We start from the raw sequence: 23,287 nt of genomic DNA, 5'->3' as shown, positions 1-23,287 counted from the left end.
CGCGGCACGCGTGACGCCGGCTCTGTCTATAGGCGGAGGCTCTCCCGGCCGCGCCTCACGCCCGCTCCGGCGTCCCACCAAGCCCCCGCCGCCTCCCGGGGCAGCCGGGCCCGGCCCCTCGGGCCACACCCGCCGAGGGGAGGGGGCCGGGTGGGCGGCCCGCCCGCCCGCCCCCTCGGGCCACTGCCGCGCCCGCCGGCCCCAGCATGGACGCTGCCGGCCCGCCGCCCGCCGGTCCCGGGGGATGGGGCCCCGGGAAGGAGGAGCAGGCGGCGTACGCGGAGGTGTGCGGTTCGTCCGGAGCAGAGAGCGAGGCCCGGGCGAGCGGGGCGGCGGCGGCCGCGGATAGCCCGGCCCCGGCAGGGCATCACCCCGAAGCCGCCGCCCCGGGATGTGGCGCGGGGCCGGGGTCGCCGTCCTCCTCCTCCTGCCCCTCGGCGGGCAGCGCGGCGGGCGGCGGGGGGACGGAGGAACCGGCGGCGGTCGGGGGGCAAACTTCCTCCTCCTCCTTGGGCTGCGAGAGCGACGAGGAGACCGGAGCGGGGCGCGGGGCCGGCGGCCCCCCCCGGAGAGCCCCCAGGGGCGCGCCCGGCGCGGCGGGGCCGCACTACATCAGCACGCAGGAGATCCAGCTGAGCGAAGTGGACCACGATATGGACTTCGACGCGGGGCTGGCCGCCCGCTGGGACTTCGAGGACGACAACGTGATCTACTCCTTCGTGGACTACGCCTCCTTCGGCAGCGACGAGACCCCCGGCGACACGCCGACGGAGGAGGACAACAGCTGCTACCTCAGCACGACGCCCAGCGAGCGCACGGCGCGGGCGGACAGCGCGGGCAGCGGCAGCGAGGCGGCGGGCGGCAGCTCGGGCAGCGACGCGCCTCGGCGGCCCGGCGGCGCGGGAGCGAGCCCCGCGGGACACATCCTCCTATCAATCAAAGCGGCCTCACGGGCTATAAATGAGTGTAGCGCCGCGCGGGAAGAGCGCGACGCAATCTACGCCGCCGAGCATGAAGGCGACATGAGCCTCCGCGTCGCCGCGGCTCCGGAGCGCGCGGCGGGCTTCGGGCAGGACGCCGGCCGCCAACACGCCAAAAAGTTCATCGCCGTCCCCGCGCGCCTGCAGACGCGCTGCGGGGCCAGGGAGGCGGGCGGCTGCTCCAGCGGCGCCTCCAGCGCCGTCAGCGAACTGGACGACGCCGACAAGGAGGTGCGCAACCTGACGGCCCGCGCCTTCCGCAGCCTGGCGTACCCCTACTTCGACACCCTCAGTCTCGGCTCCCGCGCCTCCTCCGCCTCCCTCTCCGACCATGCGCTGGGCGTCAACCGCTGGTCCACCTACCTGGACCTCAAGTGCGGCGCGCTGGGGCCGCGGGGCGCTGCGGGCGGCGGGCAGCTGTGCGTGCGCTCCGGCAAGCCGCCCAGCAGAGCGCTGCAGTTCGTGGTCAGCAAGCTGGACGGCGAGATCGCGCACGTCGAAGCGCCGCCGCCGCCCCGGGGAACGCTCGGCGTGCGGGAGCCCGGCCGGGCCGCCCGCCCCGATGAGGAGGAGGCCAGCAAGAAGTCCAGGTTCGCCTCCAGCCTGCTGAAGAACGTCATCTCCAAGAAGATGCAGCTGGAGCACGAGTTCAAGATGGAGCGGGGCGAGCTCACCGACACGTCCTCGACGGGGCCCGGCGCCGCGCCTCCCGCCGGCCGCGACCCGGAGCCTGGCGCTGGGACCGGAGGCGGCGGGCGGCCGCGGGAGGGCGGCCTGCAGCGGCAGAGCTCCCGGCTCTCGGAGGGAGGCTCGGAGCACGGCGCGCAGCCGCCAGAGGAGCCGGGGGAGCGCGGCGGCGGACGCTCGCCGGCCTCCAAAGCGTCTACGCCGCGCGAGGGGAGCCAGGAGAGAGCTGCGGCAGAGGAGGCGGCAGAAGCCCGGCGGGGCGGCTCGGAGGCGGCCAGGGCCACCTTCTTGCGCAGCCAGCACAGCGCCTTCAGGTCGTGGAAGGAGCGGGAGGCGGAGAGCATGGAGGAGCGGGCGTCCGGCGGCAAGGCGAAACCGTTCCCGCGGCCCGAGCCGGGCGAGCCGGCCGCCGGGAAGGCCACCAAGCTGTCCCGTCTGTTCGTGCCCGGCATCCAGCACGCCGCTAAGGAGAAGGAGCCCGCCGGGCAGCGCCCCGCCGCCACCTCGCCGCCCGCCGCCAGGCCACGGCTCCCCGAGATCAAGATCAGCCTAGGGCCACCCGCCGAGCCGCCGTTCAGCATCGCGCAGCTGCTGACGCCGCAACTGGCCGCCCGGCCGCCTGACACCGGCCACAGGGCTCTGCGGGCCGACGGCTCCGACAGGGTGCCGCAATTCTTGGTGCGCGACGTGCGGGAGGGCAAGGGCAAGGCGCAGGCTCCCCTTCATCAGGTGCGGGACGTGCGTAAGCTCATCAAAGGCTCCCATGGCGGCGACTCGGCGGATAACTGCAGCGACAGGGGCAGCGTGGGATCCGAGCAGGGCGGCGCCGAGCACCGGCAGCCCGGCCCGGCCGAAGCGGGGAGCAAAGCGGCAGCGGGGGGCAGGGCGCTGGGCTGCCCGCCGGAGGGCACCGTGCTGGTGCACCGCACGTCGGGCCGCCTGCCCGTGGCCACCATCGCGCCCAACAAGAGTGACCGGCGGCAGCCCGCCGTGCTTAAGATCGTCGCCAAGTCAGCCGCGCCTTGGCGGCACCAGGCGGCCCCGGTGCCCGCCGAGAAGGGCCGCGGCGCGGAGGAGGACTCGCGGGAGGAGGGCAAAGCGGCGCCAGTCCAGAACGCGCTGGAGAAGCTGACGGCGGCGGTGCGCAGCATGGAGGAGCTGTACAGCTTCAGCAAGCGCGAGTGGAAGCGCAAGAGCGACCCGCTGCCCATCACCGGCAGCCACGTCCTGTCCCTCATTGCCAGCCAGGAGCGCGACGCCGCGCCCCGCCCGCCCCTCGCCGCCGAGCCAACGCCCAAGGCGGAGGAGCCGGCGAACAAGGGCCCGGGCCCGGCGGGAGGAGAGCGACTGCCGCGCCGGGCCGCCAACCCCGCCGCCGCGGCCGACAAGGTGTCCGCCAAGGCGGCCGCCTTCGAGAGCCTGGCCCGGCAGCGCCAGCGCGGTCCCGCGCCGCCCCGCGCCCTCCTCACGCTCCGGGGCCCCGCCGCCGCTGCCGCGCCGCCCGCCAAGCCCCCGGCGGACGGCGGTGTGCGGGGTCCCGCGGCGACAGCGACGGCGGCGTTGGCTCCGCGAGCCCCGCGGCTCCAGGCGGGTAGCGGCGAGGGCCGGGCGGAGCCTGAGCGCGGCGCGGACTGCGACAGCTACCTGGCCCTGCCGCTCGCCGCCGCGCGACCCGGGCCCGCCCCGGCGGCGACGACGGCGGGCGGCGGCCGCCCCGCCCCGGTGCCCTTCGGCACCGCCCCTCCCGCGGGCGGCTCCGGGCTGCCGTCCGCCGCTGACGCCTCCGCCGCCCCGCCGTCCCCCGACGCCGCGGCCGCTCTCTTCCCGCCGGCCCTGCCACCCTTCGCTGCCGCGCCGCCGGCGCCGCTGTTCTGCTTTTCGCCGTCTGTGGCCGCGGCCGAGCCGCTGCCACAGCGGCGGGTGCTGTTGGACGTGAGCAGCGGGCAGTACTACCTGCTGGACGCGCCGCCGCAGCAGCCCGTCAAGCGCCGCCTCTTCGACCCCGAGAGCGGGCAATACGTGGAGGTGCCGGTGCCGCCGCCAGCCGTCGCTCCGCTGCCGCTGCCCCTGTCGCCCCTCGCTCTCAACGCCGGCGCCTTCGGGGCCGCCTACATGCTGTACCCCGGGCTGCTGCCCGCCGCCGCCGTGCTGCCCGCCGGCGCCCTGCCGCGCCCGCTCTCCCACCCGGGCAGTGAAGGCAGCGGCGCGGCCGATCCGGGCAGCCCGGCGGAGCCTGAGGGCCCCTACTATGTGCCCGGCGGGCAGGGGCCGGCGGCGCGGCGCGGAGCGGCCGATGCCAAACCTCTCGTCAGCATCACGGCGCCCGGCGGCGGCTCGCGGCTTGTGGCACCGCCCTCCTTCGACGGCACGACCATGCGGCTGGTGGTGGAGCACCGCTGAGCGCCGGTGAGTGCCGAGGGGCAGCGGCTGGGGGGGTGCGCTACCCGTTAGCAACCTGGGAAAAGGGTACGCCTCTTCGATTTGCGTCGGAGGGCAAATCCAGAATCGGGCTTCTGTTGGGTTCTGCAGTACTTCTCTCCCGTTGTTGTGTTGGATCCTCCTATATACTCAGCAGTTCTATTTGTCCTCATGACTTCACTGTCTCCACCTGGCTCTTCTCTCATTATCTGCCGGTGCTCAAAAAGCGCCTGGACGACACTCAGATGCAGCATCTGATTTTTGGGTGGTTGTGTAGAAGCAGGAATTGGACTCGATGAACCTTGTAGGTCCCTTCCAACTCCAGATGTTCTGTGATTTTGTGATTCTCACGGTTTCCTTTCTTACCCTTTTGTCTTCATCATTCTGATCGCATCTGCGACTTTGCTTGGGGTAGGTTTTCCTCTAATAAGAAACTGTGATGCGAGAGCAGAAGCAGAACTGGCAGTTCTGTGTTTCACACAGGTCCAGATAGGAGCTGTTGATCATTTTTTCACTCGGATTGCTCTCATGAGGTCGGGCCATTTGCCAGATTGTGGCTTTGAGAAGCAGTCAGATTGTGTCGCTTAGACCTGGCTTCGGCTGGTAGGAATGACACACTGAGCTGGCTGGGTCCCATTTTTTCTATCTGAATTGAAGCTTGAGCCATACTTTTTTCCACTCCTTAGTATCTTCCCATAAAGAATGTATCTCCCTTCCTTCTTTATTTTCTTTCTTTTCCACGTCCTTTTTTGTTTTCTTTCTTTTTCACAAACCATATAACCACATCAGGGAATCACCTGGCTTGGCATCTGTCCCCTTTTGGCAGCTCAGTTCTTACCTTGATTTTCCTGCTGCCCTTCTTTCATATGGCTGCTGAAGCAAAGCCTATTTCCAAACCTGGCTTTCAGTCCAGAGTTGACTCAGATTTTATGTAGCCCTCAGCTTCACACCACCAGCAGCGCTTTGGGATGCTTTCCTGAGCCAACTTTTAAGCTTTAACTTTGCAAATGCTTGCACATATATACATGCACTTGTATATATGCTTGCACATGTGGTTATGGGCTCTTTCACTTATGTACATCGTGCTGGGTGCTGTACCTCACTTTCAAGGCCTGTAAGTAAACTCTGGCACCTGCACTTCCCAGCTGTGTATAGTTACTGGTGCTACTGAAATCAGAAGACTTGTCTGGCTATTCCAGACTGAGCACTGGATACATAGATGTTCCAGGCCAACGTAAGCCTTTGCTTGAAAATCCCTGGTAGATGGCTTTGTACTCTTCTAATGTACCTACACAGGGCTCCCCAGAAAGGAATTAAGGCAATATGTGTTTCACACCCCACACGTTGGGATTGGTTCTGCTGAAAATACAAGGTTGCCTGACTGTAGATTCACAGAATGGTTAGGGTTTGAAGGGACCTTAAAGCCTATCCTTTTCCAAACCCCTGCTGTGGGCAAGGTTGCTACCCACCTGATCAGGCTGCCCAGGGCCCCACCCAACCTGGCCTTGAACACTTTGTTTAAAATCTTGGGATGCTGCTGTTTCATCCTTGGCAGTAGTTTGGGGGAATTTATAGGAAGAATACTGTAGCAGTGAAAGACATGCTGCATACTTTTCTGGAGTAGAAACGATTGCTTAAATGTTTGTGGCAGTTCTCTAAGAATCTACTTTTTATTAATGATTGTTTTTTTCCTTACAGGGCCAAGGAATAAGGATCACTCTCCTTTAATTGAAATATGCCTGGTAACTCCGAACACTCATCCTAAAAAATGCTTCTACAGTTTTCTACTTTTTTTGCTTCATACAAAACAAGTTGTGTAAGTTTCTTGTTTCCTCAACAACAGTAAATCATTGCTTTATTTTCTGCACAATTGTTTTTGTATGGAAGCTGCTCTGCAGACTTTGTGTGTGGCTGAAAGTGGCGCTGCTGCTGCTGCAGCTGTTTGTAAAACAGAGTGTGCAAATGGAGCTGTGTTTGGATTTGGATCAAAGCACAGTTTTCTCCAGGTGCCTGCAGTGGTTTGGGATTAGCCAATGTAGCCACGTGGCTTTTGAATAAGAAATAAGGCACTCCGCTCTCAGCCACTGCTGCACATCACAATCATCCCCATAGGTTTTGGTGCCAATATAAGGTCAAATCTCTATTTTGTACTCTATAGTCATGCACTTTGAATTGCAAACAGAGAGAACTGTAGTGTTCAAGTCATTTGTAGTGTTTATTTTTTGGCATGGTTCAAAAGAGATTGTGTAAATATCGGAAGATATGTTTGATTGCTTTCATTTTTTGTTTGCTTCTTTGTACTGTATTGAACATCACAAGTTGCCTTAATTATCACAGTGTTGAAATACTGGAAAGAAGATGGATGTAATATTTGTAGATCTCGGTTCTAAAGGAGAAGACAGCATTTATTTTGCTTTAAGGCTGCAATCTTTTCTGTTTCAAACTGCCACGTTGCTGATAGCCCTAGTGATTCCCCTGAGAGAAACTTCTTTGTTCCAGTTCCGTTCACACGCAGTTATTTAACAGTGTCTGACAGGTTCACCTGAGGGCCACATCCATACTATCTTTATTTGCTAAGAAAACAGTTCTCTTTTAAACAAGAAACTCCATGGTCACTCAAAAAATGCAGTGACTTGTGAGTGTGTGTCCAGTGTTGCACAGACTGATGATTTGCTGACAGCAACTACTTTTTCTCAGTAAAAAAGAATTATGAACATGCAGATGTAACTAAACTACCATGTTCCTTGCCCAAAGTTTCAGTCCAGTGAAGCCTTTTGAGAAGCCTGTAAGCATAAGATCAAACCTAACTTATTTAATGTAAAAATTTCTGAAGGTGAAATGTTGAAAATTTAAAATCTAAATGCAAACCCCCAAAGCCTGTACTTAATGATTTGCCATGTGCAGGGTTTTCCTGTGCCTACTTCTAAATAATTGTCACAATAACAGGAAGAACAGAATTATTCACCAGTTTCCATACTGGTGATGGAGAAGCATTCAAGCTATTTGTAAAGCTTTCTATTTATTTAGAATATAAACATATTTGTGTATGCATTATTCATTAGCTTTTTTTTTTTGCTCTTTTAAACTGAGTAAATCCTGAAAAGTTAATTTCTTCCATTCACCGTTAGAACAGAAAAGATCTGGTGGGTAGGCAGCACTGTGTGAAACATGGTGCAAATGGAATAGCACAGCTATTGCACTCTCTTGGGAAGGAGATGCTGTCAGCTTTAGTGCTCATTGTGTTATTATAAAGTGAATCTTCAGCTGAGCACTTTGTAATTTTAAGCATTTACTGGGCTTTCTATTCGTCATATTCTATCACTATGTTTTTATGCAGAATTTAGCTATTTTCATGATCTTTCTACATAAGAACCAAGTCTTTGGCTGTACTGATTCGTTTTACCTGGCAAAGTATTTTTTTATTCATTTTATTTCATTTATTCATTTATTCATTTTTTTCCCCAGATTGTCATTTCCACAAGTAATTTGCAAAACGCAGGAATCAGCTACAGCTGTCCTTATAGGTGTGAGATTTTGACATTGCCCTCAGGATGAGATGCACTGCATGTACACATATAGGGGCTGATGTAATATGGGTCTTCTCATTTATGTCATTGTTATGGAAATCTAATTAAAAATAATATTCTGACCCTTTTTAAGAGCTTGAAGTGCCCGACTAGAACTTGTAGCATGTAATCTTAAGTTTCTGCATTTCTGTCATTTGATCTGATTACAAGCCTTAACTTTTTGCTTGGATTCTGGCTAAATGCCTCTTATGGAAAATGGATGCTTCTTCCCTGTTCCCTTTACTCAGTAATTTTGTGCATGTTACCAGTAGACCATCAGTGTTACAACAGTGCTTTGGACTGCAGGACAGCGCAGGTACCAGAGTAAGTTGTCCTCTTACAGGCAAAGATGTGTATGGTACATTACAATATTAGCATTCATGTTTAAATATATTTGCGTGCTACTTTTTCTTATATCGGTGCTCAGAGTGAAGTTTCATGTTGCGGTTTACAAGACAGAGGTTTGCACACACAAACTCAGGGTTTACAGATTTACCCAGTGTACTTGAAGGGAAAAAATGCCTAAGAAACAAGTGCCCAGGATTTCAAAATGTAGTTGTTGGAGGAAAATTTTGTATGGTTTTTTGTTGGTTTTTTTTTTTTTTTTTAATTATTATTATTTTAACTGCCTGTAGAGATGAAAGCAATGACATGAGGTGATACCAACGGCTACTTTATTTTCTCAGGGGAGATTTCTTCAGTAGAATGTATCACTTCTAACGTCATACAATGTTTGCTAGGTTTTGTCTGTTACCAAATGGTGCCCATGCTTGCATGGAGGGGTGGGTTTTGCAGGGAGCTGAGCTGCCCAGCCCAGCCCAGCAAAGCCCTCCCACACCCTGGCTCTGGATCCCCAAGGAGATTCCTGAGGTCTTCCTGGGGCCATGATGGTTTTTGGCCTGACAGCACTATGTTTTGCTGAGCTGGGCTGGGAGCAGCCAGTAACTTGCAGGGCCGAGCCCCTGGTTCTCCACACAGTGTGCACCCAGCCTGGGCTTAAGCCTGGCACACAGCAGATATTGCAGAAAAGACTGTTGGAAAAAAATCTGGGGATGTGGTGCTTCCCCAGGATAGCCAGGGGTGAGTTTCTCCTTCTGATGGAGCGATGCATAACTTCGTACCTTGGGTGAGAGGCAAGTCCTTGGTGTTGGGGCCTATAAGCTGCTTGTATTAGATGTTTCACAGTGCAGTCGCAGCACACTGCATGTGAAATTCAACAGGGAAAGGCCTGCCCACCACTTGGGTTCCCTTTTCCTGTGGCGGAGTTCAAGGCCTGTTGCAGCCATGAGTTTTAGGTCCAGTGGGACTGGAGTGATGTGTGAATGTGGCTCCGGTCCTTCACAGCAGGGTTGGTTTCGCTTGAGTAAAGTGAAATCCCTGGTGAATGATTTAAAATGTATTTATGGGTTGTGTGTGGTTTGTTGTTGTTTTTTTTTTCTCCTGTCTGCATTCAAAGGTGCCCCTACTATTTAGTGCTGATGGCCAAAGTGTCATTCCTAGTTCTCATAAATTACCATTGACTTGTCACTACCCAAGAACACATACAGTACTTTAAAAATACTTGTGTTTTTTCCACTTTTCTCTGTGTTTTTTTTTTTCTCCCCCACCCCTCTTTTTTTCCATTTTTTTCTTATTGTTCCCCTTCTTTTTAAGGGGATGGGTTATCAGTGTAAAGGTATTTAAAAGTGCACGTGTGAAGTAAGAACAGTGATTGCTAATAGAATGTGGGTGGTATGTCTGATGGAAGAGCAGTGAGTTATAAGGCAAACAGGAAAATGCTATGAAAGTGTTGTGTGGATAACATGGAAAAATAAAGCTGTAACTAGAGAAAAATGGACTCTGAGCTGCTTCCAATGTAGGCGACACTGTGGGAGCACGCAGCTGAAGCCTGGAGCAATCCTGCTGCTGAGTGCCGTGAGCCTGGGATGTTAGGGAAGCCGAGTGGCTCCGGGAATTGCACTACACACCAGGGACACCTCGAGATGTCAGTATCGCTTGAGAACAGACTGGTTGGAACTGCCGGATACCAAAGGTTGTAGTTGAATGAGTAAGCATTTGTATTTATGGGTTTGTTTTGTTTTGTTTTGTTTGAATGTTATGACAAATAAAATGTATTTTTCAGTAAAAGATACACGTCAAATGAGCCTACTTGGTCATATTTTTGCAGAGTTCCCTTTGCTGTCATGCAGAACAACTAATAGTGGCACTGTTTGTCAGAAGGTGTGAACAATAAAGAAGTTTTCAATGCAGAGCAAATTAAAAGCCCCACGCTCAGTGTTCCTGAGCTGTCACAGTGTCTGAAGTCTAGAGTATGTAAGACGCAAATTATATCATCCTTTATACTATATTTTAATATATGCATTTTATTGTGTATTTATATCTTTATAATCTTTTAACCATGTGCCTGAGATAGCTAAGGGAAAGCAGATTGTCACCTTATCATTTACAAGTAATACAGTCAGGTATCTGTTATGAATCTGCCATATCATTTCAAGACACCAAATCTGAAAGCACAGATTTGATGGTAAAACTTTGTTTTGGTGTTTCTAATAGTCCTCTCTCCCTTTCTCTGAGTTCTTTGAAATTTGCACCAGAGCCTTGTGTTCAATATAAATACCATCAGTGATGGAACTACTAATATGTAGCTAAGGATTCTTGTATGGACATATGGACATATAAATCAACCAAGTGAAGATGTAGACATTTAGAACTGAGAGAAGGGGGAAACAGATTAGGGAAAGTGGAGCCCTGCAGCCATGTCTCAGCAGGAGCAATCTGGGCGATCTTGGGCTGTCAAAGGGTGACCAGAAGAAAATCAAATGAAAGTGGGAGCAGAACAGAGAGAAGAGATGTCAATCACCTTCAAATGAAACTGCAAAGGGGACTGGGATTGTCAACAGGAAAACCTGGGATCTGCTCATTTACTTTTCTCTAAGAAGAGTCACTGAAGCCTGATTGCCATGCAGCTTTGTGAGGTGCTCTTCCCATCACTGCTAGTTTTGGATAATAGGTGAGTCTTTTAAGCTGAAATCTCTAATAAACGGGTCAGAAATAGGTATGTATAGGGAAATGAACTCTCACTTGTCCTCAAGGAGCCCAGTCTTGTGGCCAGTCTTCATCAACCATCAATGCCTCTTGTAGTACAAGAATCCAAATGCTTCAAATTAATCTGACAAGTCAGGTGAAATATTTCTGGTGTTTACAAGGGTTGGTGAAGAAAATTTTTGAGTTTCCAAATGGTCTTCAAAACATTGCTGGTAGTGATGAGTGATGAGACCAGAAGGTAGAAATGCAGTATTTGTTGTCAGAAGGAATGGGAATCACACAGGAGGAGAAGCGGTTCCTTGATGTTAAGTCTAAACAAGCAATGCAGTATAAAACAAGTGGTGTGTTTTGGGGGAAGGAGAAGCCTATTTCATGATTGCTATCATCTTGCATCGTCACTATAGCAAACAAGCAATTGGCTTGACAAACCCAAGCTGTATCCACCTGTTTTGTTTCTGAAGTACCTATCATCTAGTTACCAAATTAGAACCTGACAGTGGAAATCCCAATACTGCAACTGCCCTGCTTTGACCTTACTTAGACCAGGTACACGTTTCAAGTTGAAAGTGCAACCTTGCTTATTCAGAACCCCTGTTTATTTTGCTATTTTTTAACAAATTCTTCTGTCTTCTAAAGTACATGGACACCGTATCATGCATTACGTGTGCTTGAATCCTAAAAATATCCATACCTGAGGGGTTTTCATTTCTTTCTGTTCTGTAGCCAGACAAACTGCACAAGGCGCCTTCATAAAGTAGCATGTTTCCTGGAAATCTGGGCTAAGTATTTTACAAGCTGCTGAATGTGTGTTCAGCTAGCATCATTCAGTGATAATTGATTATTTTAATAAAATGATTGATATGATGATCATGTTCTCGCTGACAAAATAAATGGAAGATGCTGTCAGCTTGTCTGATTGCTATTCTGAGCTCATTCCTGTTTACACCTAGGCATTGGGTGTCCACTGTTGTCAAGAAAGGAGAAATCTTACTAGCAGTTTCTTATGATCAAGTTGTTTATGATTACAAAAATCATGTTTGGTCTTAATATCCATGAACGACCAAATGAAATGTTGGGTTAATTCATAATAATTCCCATGGATTTAAGTAAAAACCCAAACTGCATTTCATATTCTGTTTATTTCATCATCTGGCACAGGAGAACAGGCTTCTCTTTGTTCTTACCGAATTTTTTGTTCCAACATTTCTCAGAGCCTTTTTATTATTATTTAATGGAAGAAATGTAGCCTCCATCTTGGAGGAAGTCTGCCTTCCAAACCAATGATCTTCCAGTGTTGCTCTGTGCACAAGATGTTTAGGAGTGGAGGAAGAAACTGAATCCTGAAATTCAAATACTTTTTGAAGAGTATGTGAAAAATATCTTTAAAAATTATTAGTCCTTCAAGATCCCAGGGAAGAGTTTCACAGTCTCTTTTTTCACATGAGTTATTTTTGGAATTATTATTCCAATTCCTGAATTATTATTGTTTTGTTCTGTCAGTGGCTTTTTACTGGTAAGGACTGAGCATTAGCTCTTCAGTATACTTCAGCATAAAATAATCTTCAGTTGTTACCGTTACCAATTATTTAAAAGTACATGTGATAGGTTGTTAAAATGTGTGTTATATATTTGCCATTTACGCTCCAGGGTTTGATAAGCACCCATAGCCTTTGCTGTGGTTATAGCCCTAAGTGTGTTTTCTCTTCAAATGCTGGATTAAGCAATGTATTAATTTCACCTTATTTTAGAGGACCATCAGTTTTGTTGTTTCTGTAGCTATGGAGTCCACGTAAGTAAACCATTGCCTTCCATTACCCAGCTGTTGGACTAAGACCCTTCTGGCATCCCCATTATGTCCAGCTGTTAGGGTCAGATAACTTCAGACACAAATTGCTGCCGTACCCAGGAGTAGCCACGAGGATGTTTATCACTTCTGAAAGAGTAGAACAGGCTGCATATAATTTAGTTTAGAGGGATGCAGTTAAAGGTGTAAAGGATCCCAAATTACCTTTTCAGGCTCATCGTCCTAAGAGCTGCTTTCAGAAATGCAGATGAGCCTGCAATTTTTCAAGAAGCTGTAACTGAGGGTCAGAGAGTAAATAGAAAAAATAAAACGCACAGATCAGTATGTCCAAGAGATTTAACGTATTTCTGTCAAGCAGACCTGTGCATGCTCATCTGAGAGAAAGGCAAACTTGATGTTGTTGAGGCATACTTGGCCATGACTGGATTGACTTTTGTAATCAGAAAATACTTTATCTCTGGTAAATGTTGACACGGAGATAGGTCACACCTGCCTGCTCCTCTGGGCGCAGTCAAACAGGCACCTCCAGCATGTGGTTCATCCTGCTTGGGGTCTACACCACCCTCTGGACCTGCCACCATCTTTTTGATTGTGTTGTTGTGCTCTATGTGGTGGGGAATGAAATAGTTTCTATTGCACCATCAAAACCACTCCTTCCCAATGGGAGTGTATCCCACCCCAGAAGGTAACAGACAAAACCGCGAATGAAAGCAAAGCAATTTTTTTTATACTGTATTTTTTGCATGTTTTATTTATGTTTTGACTAGAGTTGTGTCAGCATGGTCAGGAAAGACAGCAAGCAACTCATCCATCCCATTTATACTTTGATCTCTGCAGGTTGGGCACTCTTGGTCTTTTACAGCATGAAAATACTTGAGATCTTTTTCTTATTCTTGTAATACATTTTTTTGTCGTGGCAACCCATTGCTTTTTGTTTTCTTCTGGCTTCTTATTTTATTTTTTGTCATGAGCACTCACACATCTTATCCTATAAAAATGAAATCAGGTGGATACTGGGATATTCTTTCTTAATCTGCAACACTGTTGCAAATGTAAAATGTATTTTTTTCCCCACAGTTTTTATGAAGCTGCTGCTGGAACAAACAAAAAGGTACTAACATAAGTCATTTTATTTGAATAACTTGTATGAGTAGCAACAACTACTTTACATTCAAATATGAACAGCTTACATAGAATAAAAAGTGTTGTCTCTGCCCAGGCTTTGCTACACTATGCATTCAAAACGGATTTCTTTCAGGACTCTTTCTTTCACATAGTTCAGAATTGCCTCTGGGTGCTCGTTCTCTGAGCTACGCGTGGCTCAATTACATACAACAATGTACATTTTCAGAAGGTAACCTTGGAGAGCAGTTGGTGTCAGCTTAACTCTGCTCCTGGTGATAAGTACAGAAATTATACCATTGATTTCAATTGGAACAGAATTAAGGCAACTGTAAGTACTTTTGGAAATGTTACCACACATTTTTAATCAATTGTGTTTAACTATAGCAGTTAATTAGAAAAAAAAAAAAAAAAAAAAAAAAAAAAAGATAAATAATAACAAGCAAGTTCTGACCACTTTAAAAAAAAATACACATTTAAAATCATGTAAATTAAAACCCATTTTGTTGTAAACAGACACTACTGAGTAACCAGGAATTCATGGTTCCATCTGGATGTTAACTCTATTTCAATATCAACAAGGATTGGTCATAGGCCTAAAACACCCAAATATTTTCAAACATATTCATAAATAATCAGTCTTTACATATCATAATTTTTCTTACTGCATGTCAAAAACATGGACTTCTGCTGTACTCCCTAAAAAAAGAAAAATGAGCAATTATCTTTGCTTTTGGCACAAAAAGTACAAATAAAGAACTACCAAATTAGTCTTTATTTGCCCTACCTTTCTTTTTCTTTTTTTTTTTTTTACAAAAGTCTTAAATATAGTTTATTATGTAAACACTGTGCACACACTGGGAGACTGATCCTGGCCTGTTGAAATCAATGGCAAATTTCCCATTACCTGCAGTAGTGCAAGATCAAGCTCCAAGTTAGTACGGTACATACAAGCCTAAGTCATCGACTGAGCCATGGATTCAGGACACCAAAAGCTCAAGGTGCCTGTTTCAAAACCAGCTGCTTGAGGAATCAGATGCAGTGCTGAAAACCTTCCTGCACATGTTGGAGTTTTCTTGATGGAGAGGGTATTCACAACCTTCCAACGTTTCTGCTTTCCCTCTCCTTGCAGTGTACCGTCTGCCAGAGGGTAGGCTTTCATACTTGGTCACAGAATGCCTGTGAAGATACAATGTGGTGGTCTGGCATTAGCAAATTTATGCAAAACTGTGCCCTGTAGGTGAGGCTAGAGACAAATACTTCATGTACAAAGTTACACTGCCACAATGTATGGGTATAATCCAACGATGTTTTAGCATCTGTAGACTAAGACACTTAACAGATTCTTAGGATTTCCTGGACATCCTCAAGTCTGTTAATTCCTCTCAGGCTTACCACCTTTTGGATAAGAAAACACTGTATGGAAATCCGGCAGTAAATGTTATTGCCTCTAGGCAAAAGGCTCAGTAAATGTTATTGCCTCTAGGTCTTAGCAAATAGGGATTAGGAAGAGGTAGTAACCCAGGCTTCTCACATGGCAGAGCAGCTAGTACTTTTTGGCTACTGGAAGGCATCTTTCACCTTATCATCCGGTTGTTTAGATCTCAGGAAAGTTGATGCCATAACAAAATAATACAGCACACAACAGTTACGAGGTCTCAACACATGAGGCATCTTTACTGATGCTAATAAATAGCAGATCATAAATTCAAGCTGGTTTATGGCTATGCACTTGCTCTCTCACTAGTGGAAAAGAGAACTACTGCCAGCAGTGTTTCTTGTCACCATCACAACTGATCATACTCTAGGGACCAGTGTCCTTCACATCAATTAGCTGATTTGTTAAACCAAAGTAGAAAACTGGATACAAGTGCATATTCAGAGCAAGGTCAGTGATCTTCTCAAAAGTCTTCCTGAATCCCAGAGGTGAGGGACAGGGAAGAACAGGTTAGTAAGAAGTTGGTGTGCATGAGAGTCTGCATTGTACCTGCCTATGTTAGGCTGAAATTTGCCCTCTGTTGTGTATCTCCCATGGTGCAAGCACCAAAAATTCCAGATTGAGCAGCTGGTTGGAAGGACACCTCATAGATCATATCTGTTAGTTCTTACCTGAAAGGAGAGCCAACTCTGTCCATCTGCATACAGACTAAGAAGGGGTACTGTGAAAACTGCACCGTGGAGATAAAGTCTAATGCTGTTTCAATTTCCAAAGTGGTTTCCATACCAGTTTTTAGAAAGAAGGAATCCACCTCAGCATTACCAGCTACAAACATGGCTATCCTGCAAATAAATTCAGGCATTGCAATTAATTCAAAATACATCATTAAGGAGAAATTGCAAACACTCTAGCATCCCTACACTAAATCTGCCCTCAGAGGAGCCTGTTTCAGGTAAATATATATAAATTTAGAAGAGATTGGTAGGAACTGGCATTTCCCAAGTGAAGGGGAAAAGAGATCTACCAGTGTTCTCCATACGCATAACTGCTCTTTAATTTCATCTGAAAGGTCTTTTATATTTACATTTTTCTCATTGTAACTACCAGAGCTGAGGAGCATGAACTTCATAGAGCTACAGCACCCACTGGGGGGTATCTCACCGGTTCTTGACATTGGTTTTGGACTCCCTGTACCACAGGCTGAACTCCATCCCTCCTGAGATGTCAATGGCCAGGCCCCCTTGGAAGTCTGCACTTGCTCTAGGTCCGGATTGCAGCTGGAACTCCTGGAGGTGTGAGGAAGCACAGGTATATCCCTGTTACTGGCTGCAGACCTTAGTGGTTTCCATCCTGCCTTCTGTACTACTGCCAGCAGGCTCTGCTGGGAGGCCAGCTCACACAGAGCAAACTCCTCTCTGCAGCCCCAGCACTGATGCAATGTAGTGTGGCTTTTTCAGCATGCCCAAAGGTAGTATGAATTACAGCTTCAGCGGCTAGTTGGCCAAGGCCGTAAGTTAATGCACCTTATTTGCATTTAATGCATTTTCCATCAACCATCAAGTATGATTATATCTTCTTGAAGCCTCTGTGACTGGATTGGAAACCTACCACGTGCAATCAGTTTTGAAGCAACTATAGCTCAGTGAGACAGCAGCTTACTACTTTCAAATTTTGACACACAGACAAGATTTGAAAATTCACTTTGCTTGGAAACCTAACTCACTTTATATAGTTGTTTTGCTTCACTAAGAACTAGTGGATTAATTCACTGTTTTACAAGAGCCACTAATTCAGAAAAAGTTCGTTCTGATCATGTCCCTCACATACAAGGACACTGCTTCCTCTCTGCCAGCTGGCTGTCTCTCATCCCAGATTTTGTGTGTCTGTAGCATTCCCATCACCTGAAGGCATTTGCAGGTGTGTGAATACCTAATTTCCTCCCTCTTTTTGATGTTCAGGCACCTTAAAAGTCTCTCTCCTCCTAGCTACCCAGTAGCTTACTGGTTTCAGCTAAAGCTTTCCCAAGGTTCAAGAAGAAAGCAGGTAGACACAATCTGTCATCCAAACCCCTATAACAGGGAGTAGCAGCTGGTGAGGCCTTATTCAATATTGAAGTTTTCCTTCTATAATCAAGGACTTTCAGAACTGTGGTAGTTGTCATAGTTACTTTTCTTTTTAGGATAAACAATCAGTCTCTTTGGAAGAACCAACTTAGTAGTCAGTTGCTGCTGAAGTGGGCTTGAGATTGAATACAGGAATGTAGTTGGCTGGCTGTTGCTTACAAATCAGTATGACCATGCTCACTGGAGACATTGCATGCTCTCATTTCTTACTTTTGCACAGGTAAAAACCATGGCTTGGGAGTATTGTCCTTCCAAAAGCAAAGGCTGTTTTTCTACATATTGGAAGTAGGGAAAGAATACTTTCTGAGTTAATTAAAAAATCCTTGTTAGTCTGTTTAGATACGGCAATAAGCACTGCTTTATTTTACTTCTCTTTTAATAAGGATTGAATTGGTCAGTAGTTGTCAATGAGTGAGGTAGGTAACATAATACATTCTGATAGAGATGCATATGCACAGCCAGAGGAGCAGACTTTTTAAAATACATTGTCAAATTGCACCTAAGAATATAAGAGTACAACTGGCTTGCAATGCTACACAACTTGAGTCTTTAAAGGCATTAAATTCCCCAGACCTTCATCTAGAGTGAAGTCAAGTTTGTCACTGAAACTAGCAATGAATCCAGGCAGCACTGTTCTTATGTTTTACTAGTTCATCTGTGTCCTAATTTAGAGGTCAGTGCTATCCTTTATCTCGTGTGCAAACCCAGGCCAGGCTGATGGGAGGTGTAAATCACAGGGACCTAGCTTTGTGCGTTGGTTACAGTGGAAAATGTCACCTGAAATATTGGAATTGGTAGTTAGTTGCTGTTTAAAATGCTGATATACTTTATTTCAGTAAAAAGTTTCTTTATATTTTGTACTGATAGCTCTACTGCACAGAGACTGCTGGAAAAGGCACCTCTTTGGGACCTGGCTATCTTCCACTGCAGTCTGGCTTTTGAATGGTTTCTCTGACCTATTAATAAAGTATTTAATTTCTCTGTGTCTTTGGCAAGTGTGTTGCCTAGGAGAAATATTAACACTGCTAAACTTAATGCAGGTAACTTTGGAGTCTCAAATACAGTTTTATGAGAGTTGTTTATTTTATAGAGGCAATAATAGCTTTTGGACTGTTATTCTTAGCTGTCAGACTGTGCTGTGAGAGCTAGCAATGGTTGTAAAACACTGTCTAGAGTTATGTGAGGAAAAGATGTTACTGACAGTGGGCAGGAGTGTAAAATCTTGGAAATCACCTCTCCATGAAGTGTGCCTACCAGGATTACTGCAGCTGTAAAGTTAAGGAGGAACTTATTTAATAGATTTTACAGCACTGTAAATATAAATCAGTTTTGGTCTTGCTGTGCAAAATGATCCTCACAAACATCAACAGGAAGGCAGCACTTTTCTAGTATTTAGAAGTAACTTTTCTCAAAAATCATGCTGCAATGTTGCAACAACAACAAAGTATTAAATAAGTTATTTTCAAACAATTCAATGTCTCTGTTTTTAAGCTCAAGTCTTGGCTTCCAAGCCATCCTTTTACTGCTTGGTTTCAACTGCACTGTCCTTACCTTCTGTATGTTTTTTGGCCTGTGCTGAAATCAATGCTGTGGCCAGCTGTGGCATGCTGAGTTGTGGTATCACAGAGCAAGCGCTTTTCTACATGCCTACTTTTCATCTCTGATAGAAGATAAATCCACATTTGTCTTGGTTGCATATAGTTTATAGAGTTTGAGTTTGTAAAAAGGCTTGTATGCTGGCGAGGGTAAATCGAGGCAGTACTCAACTATCAAGAAGCTAGTTTTACTATGGCTCTCTTGCACTGTTTTTTCTCAGTTCCAGTATTATGTCATATACACTTCCAGCCTAACAGTGATTTCTGGTTCAGCTGTAGTCATGCTTAAAGGATTTGCCAGGTAGAAGCATTTCTAATGAAGCTTAACTGGGCTATATGTAACAGTCCAAACACAATTGATGTTGATGCTGTTCTGGAATGTCAGTGTTAAACCGTTCTTAGAAAAACACATTATGTTTAAAGAGTTACTCAGTCCAAAGCTGTGTCCAATGGTATTTTAAACAATTTTTGCCTTTGTGGGGCTAGAGGAAAGAACAAGTGCCTTTCTGGTTGTAAATGCTCGCTTTTAGTTGTGTCCGCTGATTGAATCCTAAGAGACCTAGGCAGCAACCATGCTAGTGTCAACTGAAGGGGGAAAGAAGGGTGGGACCCTATCTAATCACGGTGCTGCCCAGAATTCCAGTGAGTCATTGGCTGATCGAAAATGATACACTCTGATATTGCTAAAAATGGCACACAGTCCCAGCACTGATGTGCTCCAGACTTTTATGAGGTTCTCTGAAGATGAAGAGTGAACAATCTGCTAGCTGGCAGAGCTCTCGGGGTGTTCAGCCAGCTGATTCTGCCAGAGTATGTATGGAGCTTGATGCATGCACGGCAGATGGAAAGATTTAGTTCTGTAAACACCATGCTCATATGATCATCTTTCTCATCTCTGCAGCCTGTTTGTTAAACAGGCCATGATAAAGATTTGACCCATAGTCTGTGTGAGATTGCTATTGGAATGAGCTTTAGTTTAACAATTTTTGTGTTACCTGGGAAGCTCTCTAGACTTATGATAACCTTGTAAAGTGGCTGAGCTGGGTTCAGGATAAGGGAAGATGTTATGTGCAGGGCATGTTTATGTGTCACTTTGATTGGAGTGGATTTTCTCTTCATCTGCTTTTGGCATTTTCTTTTGCCAAGAATTAAAGGGGAACCAACAGCCATCTGCCAGGTAACAAGGTCATTTCTCTGCACTTTGGCATGTAAGTTGTATTGCCAGTAATAGCCCCAAAGTCAAGCAGTTCTTTGAATACCCCAGTTTGTGGAGTGAAGTTTGAAACATTTCTTGAGCACAGTGTTACAGTTAAATCTACAAGTTCTAAGGTGACACTTGTTTGGAACGAGCAGAAATATCAAACCAAATTCTGGCACTGCACTTTAACATGTCTAGACGCTTCGTCCTCCAATAATATTAGATGTGGTTGGTTATATTTGTATATGAGTCTATATTTAAGTGTAAAAAGAACAGATCATTTGGGGTGACAAATATACAAAAACTCAGTAATACGCATTTTAATTCTTGTTTTAGCCTGGCTGTAAGCATATGAAATTTGTACCTCGTAGCAATGTTCTTTGAAGGTGAGTTAGCTGGGAAAACTGGACTACCGGTGATTCATTAATTCATGAACTGACAGTTATTGCCTCATTGCACGTAAGATCTTTGGACAATTTTTGAAGAGTACAACTTAGAGTAAACAAGAAACTGTTGGAGAGGAGACAACAGCTGATAGGAATATGAGTTTTCTACTCTAGCATTTTCACAGTTGGATTTGGTTTTAGTCAGTGTTACTGTGTTTTCTAGAATGATATCTGTTCTCACCATTGTCCTAGATAGCTTTTTATGTAGTTTCATTCTTGCCTTTCATATTTATAATTTTTCTATTTCTCCCATATAAGAGAAGCCTACATAGCACTGATCAGATTTATTGACAATGGAACGGGAAAATAAGATGCTCTATGTGAAAGACAGAGCATTTCTTTTTAAGAGATGGAAAAAGAAGCAAAAACATGCTATTAGTACCTGTGAGTAGTCTGTCAGGAGGATAAGTCCTTTCACGACGCTAATGGGATCTCCAGTTGCTGAGAGCATTTTAGACATTAAATCACCATAGCCTTGGAAAAATGTAACTGGCCTGAGTTGGATATCAAACAAAATGGCTGACATGCCAGCAAAGGAGTCCAGGTTTTCCTCGCCTTCATCAGGAGTTGCAGCTATTATGGTCTCTAGACCTTGAGCTTCAATCACCACCTAAGAAGTAACAGTGGTGCAGAATAAATGAAAGCACTCTGCCTAACACAGGCTAATAACAACCATGCATGTTTTCTTGATATCTATAAGCCTAACTCTAATTTCTTTATTTGTAGACTAAAAATTATGAGGTTATGACTGATGAGAACAAGGTGTAGCAACTAGAATAATGGAAAATGAAATAATCTCACTGCCCACAAGTGCAATCTTAATTTCCTTTCAATCACATTTTCCTTTATATTATATATATATATTATATATATATATATATATATATATATATATTTTTTTTTTTTTTCCTTTATATATGTATTTTCCACACACATGTCATAGACACAAAAATTTTTGGTGCAATTTTTGTCCTGTAGAAATGTAGGAGGATTATAATATTGAAGGCACTTTCCAACATTTATAAAATGCCAAAATGGAGATATCTCACTTGATATCTCACTTATCTCTTTGATTCAAAGGGACTTATTATTGTCTGCTGCAATTTTTTTCCCTTTAGTGGACAGTTATCTGGTCACTGCAGCAAACTTTATAGTCTTAAGTGTTAACTGAATTAATTAAGGAGTTCTAAGAATAAGCCCATATATGGGCTTATTTTTTTGAGAACAGTGTGGCTGTTACCTGTCCAGCATGAAGTTGAGCATTTCTGTCAAAAACATGGATGTTCAAGTTGCTTCTTCTTAAAATGCCAGAGCCTGAGTAGAGGATGTCTAGGCTGTACGTGGCTGATATATCAGGACCACCTTAATGAAAAAAGAAAGAAGCTACCTGTGACTAAACTAGTGGATTAATCAGATGTTTGGGAATAAAAGCAGGGTTATGAGACAGTTTCCTGGTTACATACGTGTAATATAGCCAGAGTAAGCAGAGGAAGATCCTGACTTGGAGAAGCGCTCATAGTTATGAGCACGCATGTCCTTCAGAACTTTCCGAACTGTTTTGCTGTAGTATTTTGAAACAAACAAACAAATAAGAACATAGACACAAAAAATGATATGATAATTCTAACAATATACTACTCTTCTTTAGAAACATAAAATCTAAGAAAGCATCTTTCCTACTGGGAAATTCACTCTCTCATTTTCCCATGAAAGGAAATTAAACTTATGCCTCTAAGTCTCTCCTAACTCAGAGCTTCTTCTCCAATTTGAGCTACTCTTGCAGTCATAGATAGAAAGACAAGCAAATGAAGGTCTTGCTTGAAAATTAATATTGTTGAGCAGAAGAGATATTTTGATTATTTTCTTTCTACTACTTTGATGTTTATATCTTTTCTTGTTCATTGGTTCTAAAAGCAAGTGTCCCACCAAATGGACAGAATTGCAATCAACAGAAGTTTCCTACAGCAATGCAAGTTAGATGCATAATTCTATTTTGTACCTCTGAAAATGGAACTAGCTGTTAAATTAATGTCATTGAAATGCACAAGTTTATTCTGAAATATCCATTCTAAAAGTGGCACAGACGTCAATTCTTTTATTCTGCCTTTAAATTTTAAAGGAGTAACTAATAAGAACCTGTCACATGTCTGCAAAGATGTAAGAAATAAATGTATTTATTTAAACAGAATTTAATGTACCTTGAAGGCTTTTCAAGCTGAAGTATATCTTGGATTATGGAGAGCATGTACTTGTTCATTTCCAGAGGCAGTTCTCCTATGGAGAGCAGGATGTTTTTCACTTCCATGTAGGATGGGTTACTGTTCAAGATGACAGCAGCTGCAGTGGTTCGCACTGTCTTTTCATAGACTTTACGATTCTGGTGGTATATCCTATTCATTGTTTTCCTCACCTGGGGAGGAAGTAGATTGTTCAGTCAGTGCTCAACTCACATAGATGACTGAGCAAAGTAAAGCTTAGAATCTCATTTAGAATATCATCTTAAGCTTTGTTTATAGCTAAGGCTAATATATTAGGATATATTTTCAGCTCTCCATTCTTCATGGCCCTTTTGGAATGCATGAGACATGTTCAGCTCAGTGACCAAATGGAGAAGTGGATATCTGCTATGCTCTCTCAGCTGAATTCAAATACAGTCTTCTACACTAAGACAGCAGGACTGTAAATAAATGGGAGTACTAAGATCAAAATACTACGTCAGTAATAAGATCCAGAGAAAGACGTACTTGACTGTTAAGAAAAGATGTATTAAAATAAAAAAAAAATCCTGCAATGTTCACTTTCTTGTTTGCACTTGTGGTGGACCTACATCCCTGACAAGTTTATGAGTCATCTTTGTTACATGGA

At 46.0% G+C, this 23,287-nt stretch overlaps 2 protein-coding genes across 2 annotated transcripts in view; one reads left to right on the top strand and one right to left on the bottom strand.

The window, feature by feature from the left end:
* Positions 1 to 200: 200 nt before the first annotated feature.
* C4H4orf54 (chromosome 4 C4orf54 homolog) lies at positions 201 to 11,397 on the top strand. The gene is made up of 2 exons (XM_048942037.1): positions 201 to 4,073; positions 5,784 to 11,397. Exon 1 carries the CDS (start codon positions 207 to 209, stop codon positions 4,065 to 4,067), a length of 3,861 nt encoding a protein of 1,286 aa, XP_048797994.1. The 5' UTR covers positions 201 to 206; the 3' UTR covers positions 4,068 to 4,073; positions 5,784 to 11,397.
* A 2,632-nt stretch (positions 11,398 to 14,029) lies between these two features.
* Positions 14,030 to 23,287, bottom strand: part of LOC125691706 (microsomal triglyceride transfer protein) — a 28,098-nt gene continuing 18,840 nt past the window's right edge. The window contains exons 12-18 of the mRNA XM_048941335.1: positions 22,621 to 22,832; positions 21,886 to 21,983; positions 21,663 to 21,784; positions 20,805 to 21,032; positions 16,222 to 16,346; positions 15,732 to 15,902; positions 14,030 to 14,801 (exon numbers count right to left, since the gene is read on the bottom strand). Of these exons, the coding sequence (XP_048797292.1) occupies positions 14,633 to 14,801; positions 15,732 to 15,902; positions 16,222 to 16,346; positions 20,805 to 21,032; positions 21,663 to 21,784; positions 21,886 to 21,983; positions 22,621 to 22,832 (1,125 nt within the window). The 3' untranslated portion in view covers positions 14,030 to 14,632. The remainder of the gene's footprint in view (positions 14,802 to 15,731; positions 15,903 to 16,221; positions 16,347 to 20,804; positions 21,033 to 21,662; positions 21,785 to 21,885; positions 21,984 to 22,620; positions 22,833 to 23,287) is intronic.

Source organism: Lagopus muta, chromosome 4, assembly GCF_023343835.1.
Source record: "Lagopus muta isolate bLagMut1 chromosome 4, bLagMut1 primary, whole genome shotgun sequence".
Taxonomy (NCBI): Eukaryota; Metazoa; Chordata; class Aves; order Galliformes; family Phasianidae; genus Lagopus; species Lagopus muta.
This window is presented reverse-complemented; position numbering and strand designations above follow the sequence as displayed.